At 42.7% G+C, this 5993-nt stretch overlaps 1 protein-coding gene across 2 annotated transcripts in view; it reads right to left on the bottom strand.

Moving 5' to 3' along the window:
* The window catches only part of MB21D2 (Mab-21 domain containing 2), a 123614-nt gene that overhangs the window by 81792 nt on the left and 35829 nt on the right, over positions 1 to 5993 (bottom strand). The window contains exon 2 of one of the 2 annotated variants that reach the window (XM_014545325.1): positions 820 to 921. The exons of the other annotated variant lie outside the window; for it this stretch is intronic. Within the exon in view, the coding sequence (XP_014400811.1) occupies positions 820 to 921 (102 nt within the window). The remainder of the gene's footprint in view (positions 1 to 819; positions 922 to 5993) is intronic. 2 annotated transcript variants of the gene reach the window in all.

Genomic DNA, 5993 nt, shown 5'->3' with positions numbered 1-5993 from the left:
ACCCTTTCACAGGGGTCGCCTAAGACCATCGGAAAACACATATATAATTACATATTGTTTTTGTGATTAATCACTATGCTTTAATTATGTTCAATTTGTAACAATGAAATTGGGGGTCACCACAACATGAGGAACTGTATTAAAGGGTCGCGGCATTAGGAAGGTTGAGAACCACTGGTCTAGAAGGATATTACAAAACTATTTAGTATAATCATCTCTGGGTGCTGTGATTTCCGAGGATTTTTGCTTTCTTATTAACCTTCAGTATTGATTGAATTTTCTGTGACAAGCATCAGTCTTTGTAAACAGACACAAAGATGCAAACTGAAAACACAGCAACCTCTCTGGAGGACCTCCATATCCCACTGTGGGCTCCAGGTGAGAGCTTCCGCGGCAGAAGGAACCCAAACCTACAGTAAAATCTCGAGATCTCGAGCCAGTAGTGACTTACCACAGACAACAAAGGCTAATCTCTGGCTGCTCTGTACCTCAGTTTCCCCACCTGTTAGCTGGGGCAGGGGGAAGCTCCAAGAGCTCCACAACTCCTTGCGGCTCAATGTTTTATGGTTCAAAGACATGTCAGCCACTCCCCCACCCCATTAGTTTTTGAAATGATAAATTTAACTGACAAACACCCAAAATAGCCTTAATAAATGTCTATATTTGCTGTAAGAAACTTGTACTGACAGCCAGGCCGTTTGAGCTCTTGGTTACCAAAACCCTCCTGAGGAAAAGCAGCTGTTCTGGAAGGTCTCTGCTACAGAAGCTGCTGAAGTTTATGTCCAAAACTGGTCAAATCAAGAGTGAGCACATCTGTACCTGCAGCGGCAAACAGGGCGGCATCTGGAGAAACCTGGCAGGTCAGGCCAATAGCAGCCCCCACGTGGGACGGCAAAATCCAGATCCTGTGAAATGTTGTCACTAAAAAGGTACAGATGAGATGTGAATAGAAAGACGTGGCATCGGTGTTTGTCTGCTCTTGTCCCCGAGAGTACTGGGCTCTGGTTGTCATTCTCTGTAGTATCTGCGTTTCATCCAAGCTTATAAACACTGGGACCCAAAGGGACTGTGAGCCCCAAAAGGTCATTCCCATTGCTTCTGATTCCTGAAAACAACCCCCTGCCTCCCTTTTGGGTGTTTATGGTGTATGTAGCCTCTGAGGCCCAAGAGTAGGCGCATCTGTCTCATTCAGGGTTCATCTCTAATGCCTGCCCTACTACTTGGCACAAAACTGACATTCAATAATTACTAAAGAGAATAAACAAATAAATGAATGCAGAGGCTCCTTGGCTAAGTGCAATGACTCTAAGGATATTAGACAACATTATGCAATGCTTGGAAATAAAGCAAAAGGAAGGCAGTATGTAGTTTCAGTGCCAGGCTGGAATATTACTAACAGACACACTCAAGGATTGTTTAATTTGTAAGAGATGTCTTAATGTACCACTAATTTGGATTCAGACTTTGTAAAGTTACATGTTAACTTGTCGATTTTTATTATTATAGATGCATAAGATTTCTGAATGTTAGAAAGGAGAGCCCCAAGTGTAATTGTTTTATTGCCCTGCATGTCATTAACCTTTGTTGCACCTGACCTAGCAATCTTATTCCAATATGCCTCAGTGCCTGTGAGTACACAGTTCCTCAAATGCTCTTTGAACCAGCTTTACCTTCCTCCTGGTAGCCTCAATTATAAGCTAAATACTTCTTTGACGTGCTCATTTTATATTTATATGAGTGTCACATTTATAACTTAAAAAAAAACAACAACACTATACATTGACAGAAGAAATGCAAGAAGAAAAAAATCTAGTTTCTGGCCCAGCATGGAAGTGTTAATAAACATGTATATTTTAGGTTAAAAAGGTTAGTATTGGAGATAGATAGAGATACCAAAGTACAAGGAATTAAAAGAATTGCTTCTAGCTTAGTTCACAACTAGTTTTGCATTTATTATAAAGGATGTAAATCCTTGACATTCCCTAAAAGGAGGGGGGGCGGGGGGAAGGAAGCAATCCATTAGAAACACCACCCAGCAGTTATAATCTCTGCTTCAGTTTTGTGAGAGGGTTCAGTAGATTGAAGTTTCAGTCTCAGGGATGCTTGTTTATTTTGATAATGGCTATTTATTTATTTATTTTTATTGATTTCAGAGAAGAAGGGAGAGGGAGAGAGAGATTGAAACATCAATGATAAGAATCACTGATCGGCTGCCTCCTGCACACCCCTTACTGGGGATCGAGTCCGCAACCAAACCCTGACCTCCTGGTTCATAGGTGGATGCTCAACCACTGACCCACACTGGCCGGGCTCAGAAATGCTGTTTAAAATGACGAGGGTCACTTCTCTCTGAATCCCAGTTCCCAGCTATAGAGTTATGTGATTATTAAATAGTTCCCTGACTGAAGGAGTTAATTCACCTCTGGAGCAGCTACCTTCATTCCCTGCAGAGGCATCTCACTGTGCTAACCTGAGATGGGAGAGTCTTTCATTTGCTTTAAAAAAAAATCAGTTCTATTAATGATGGTGCTGCTGCCTAAAGGCATCAATCAATTCTGGCTGAAATCTCACTCCTCTCGGGCTTGGTCTGTTTGTATGGTTGTCTCTGGGCATCTGAGTCTCCTTGTCACAGCAAAAAAGCTGGACATGAGTCAAAGCCACTTAGATTCCCAAGGACACAGATTCACACACATGAAAAACCAAGCTCAAAGTCTTGGCCTGGGAATATATCAGATATATCAGATGAGACATTCCCTTAATAGAGATACCAAAGTACAAGGAATTAAAAGAATTGCTTCTAGCTTAGTTCACAACTAGTTTTGCATTTATTATAAAGGATTTAAATCCTTGACATTCCCTAAAAGGAGGGGTTGTGGGGGAGGAAGCAATCCATTAGAAACACTACCCAGCAGTTATAATCTCTGCTTCAGTTTTGTGAGAGGGTTCAGTAGATTGAAGTTTCAGTCTCAGGGATGCTTGTTTATTTTGATAATGGCTATTTATTTATTTATTTTTATTGATTTCAGAGAAGAAGGGAGAGGGAGAGAGAGATTGAAACATCAATGATAAGAATCACTGATCGGCTGCCTCCTGCACACCCCTTACTGGGGATCGAGTCCGCAACCAAACCCTGACCTCCTGGTTCATAGGTGGACACTCAACCACTGACCCGCACTGGCCGGGCTCAGAAATGCTGTTTTAAAATGAGGAGAGGCACTTCTCTCTGAATCCCAGTTCCCAGCTATAGAATTATGTGATTATTAAATAGTTCCCTGACTGAAGGAGCTAATTCACCTCTGGAGCAGCTACCTTCATTCCCTGCAGAGGCATCTCACTGTGCTAACCTGAGATGGGAGAGTCTTTCATTTGCTTTAAAAAAAAATCAGTTCTATTAATGATGGTGCTGCTGCCTAAAGGCATCAATCAATTCTGGCTGAAATCTCACTCCTCTCGGGCTTGGTCTGTTTGTATGGTTGTCTCTGGGCATCTGAGTCTCCTTGTCACAGCAAAAAAGCTGGACATGAGTCAAAGCCACTTAGATTCCCAAGGACACAGATTCACACACATGAAAAACCAAGCTCAAAGTCTTGGCCTGGGAATATATCAGATATATCAGATGAGACATTCCCTTACTTTTCAAAGTCAGGGTCCAGTGCCTATGCAATGACGTTAGCATGGAACTGAACTGCATTTCCTTGGTTGCTATAACCTAAACCAATCAATCTTTAACTTCCCCACCATTCAAATAGAGTAAATCCTTTGTGATTTTGCACTAGCCTCTCTCCCTTTTAACTATCTGCAATTGAAAATTAAAGCGAACTACAGCAGTGGTAGGAGGTTGAGTTAAATAGCAATACATGGGTTTGTGTCAAAACCAGCGATTGTTCCATCCTCATCATAGTCAAACAAAAACTCTGTGGTTGCACTGAGAGTCTCTTTCTTAGCCAGGACTCCGTCTCACCGAGAACATCCACCACAGCACCCCACACAGACGAGGAGCTCAATAAGTATCTGATGAATACCTGGATGAGAGGACAAATCCATGAATCACTTAGAAAATGACAGAGCATCACTCCTAAAGAGGTAAAGCCTGATGCAGGAAGATTTAGTGCCATGCAAGAGCCAGGAAGCAATTCCTCTGCTGCATCTGGCACGATCCAGACCCTTAAAAGATAATTATATATGTTTCTGGAAGATTAGAGATATTTGAGAGTTGAGATAAGAGCAATAAATATGATTAAGGGGACTGAAATCGGTTCTGTGAGGGAAATAAAATCATAATTGCAAGGGTTACATTAGACCAGAGGCAGACCTTTGGGCTGTCTTCAGGTACCGGATGTGACTATGGTTATAAGCTCAACTTAATTACTAACAATAAAACATCCTCAATCAAGGGTATCTTGATGCAGAAAGAGCACATCATTTAACCTCTTGGCAAGGAGTATTCTATTATTTTCGTCAATGCGGCTTAATTAACATTTCTGCTCCCCACCCCCAGCACATATACATTGGTTTAAAAGCTTAAATCTTCCTGATTGCCTAAAAGAACATCCACAGTGATTGGGGTTTCAGTTCCATCCTCATGAATAAATATCCAATGTGTGACCTTTAACACACCCTCTAGGCAAGGATTATTATCAGGAGACGGGTGATCAGTTGTCTCCACCTGCAGAGTAGGAAAATCAGGATGTGCACAAGGCCAGAGTATAGGGAAAGGTGAATAAATACGCAACAGTCCTCCAGGAATCCCCAAGAATGCCATTCTCAGGCATCTTTAAAACCACCGTCTGTCTCAGATGGCTCTGAAGTAGTGCTATCCACAGATGGGACGGCAACAAATGAAAGCGAGAGCCATGCGCAGGCTCCGGGAGTGTAAGGTGCTTTCAAGGCCACAGGCCACAGCAGAGCTCGCACGCTGGCACCTCGACTCCTCCTTGGAAGCAGAACTACAAATTCCAATGAAACAAAAAAATGGCCCTGGCCCTGGCTCTGGAACTTCACCAGACTCTACATAGATAAGGTGGGCAGGGCACACAGATTAGTTCAAATTTTGGACAACTTAAACACTTCACAGTGGATCCTTTTAATCCTTTTAATGTCTGGTTTTGGTTTTTTTTTTAATCCTAACAGGAACAATACCAGTTAAATCAGTTTCATAATTTTTGTACACAGTGTCAATTTTTTCGTGATGAGCAGAGGGTAGAAATAAAATCACACTTACTAACATTTTTGCGTATTTGCGTTTACAAAATATTTTCACACAAATTGATCAGTTTTCAAAAGTATTTCTTTTGTAGTATTTCCAAACTACATAACAGGAGTTATAGCATGAAACCCATGTATCCATCAGACAGCATTAGCGAATCTTGACACTTTGCCACACTTTCTTTGGAATAAAATCCTATCTAATAAAAGAGAAACATAGTAATTAGCCGTACCTCCGCTACCCTTCCCATTGGCTAATCAGGGAGATATGCAAATTAACTGCCAACCAAGATGGCGGCCGGCAGCCAGGCAGCTGACGCAAACAGGGAGGCTTGCTTACTTCAGTGATGGAGGAAAAGCTTCCCCGCCTGCCTTGCCGGCCTCTGAGCTGCAACTCTAAGAAACATTGTAACAAATATAGAAGCTAAACCAAACCCCAGAAACCTGCTTTAGTCAGCCAGGCTTCAGCCAGCAGGACCGCAACATTGTTTCAAATACAGAAGGTAAACAAAGGCCAGAAACCTGCTTTCAGCAGCCGAGGCCTCAGAGCTGGAGCCGAGCCTCAGAGCTAAAGCTGGCCCAGAATAAAAAATTAAAAAAATTAAAAAAAGGAGAGGTTGGGAGCTTCAGTCACCCGCCAGCCTGAAAACGGCCCTCAGCCCCTCAGCCAGACTGGCCAGACACCCCAGTGGGGACTCCCACCCTGAAGGGGCTGTGACCAGCTGCAAACAGCCATCATCCTCTCATCCAGGCTGGCCAGGCACCCAAGCGGGACCCCCACCCTGATC

Source organism: Myotis brandtii, unplaced genomic scaffold, assembly GCF_000412655.1.
Source record: "Myotis brandtii unplaced genomic scaffold, ASM41265v1 scaffold4, whole genome shotgun sequence".
Lineage (NCBI taxonomy): Eukaryota > Metazoa > Chordata > Mammalia > Chiroptera > Vespertilionidae > Myotis > Myotis brandtii.
Note: the sequence above shows the minus strand (reverse complement) of the source record. Positions and strands in the feature narration are given on the sequence as shown.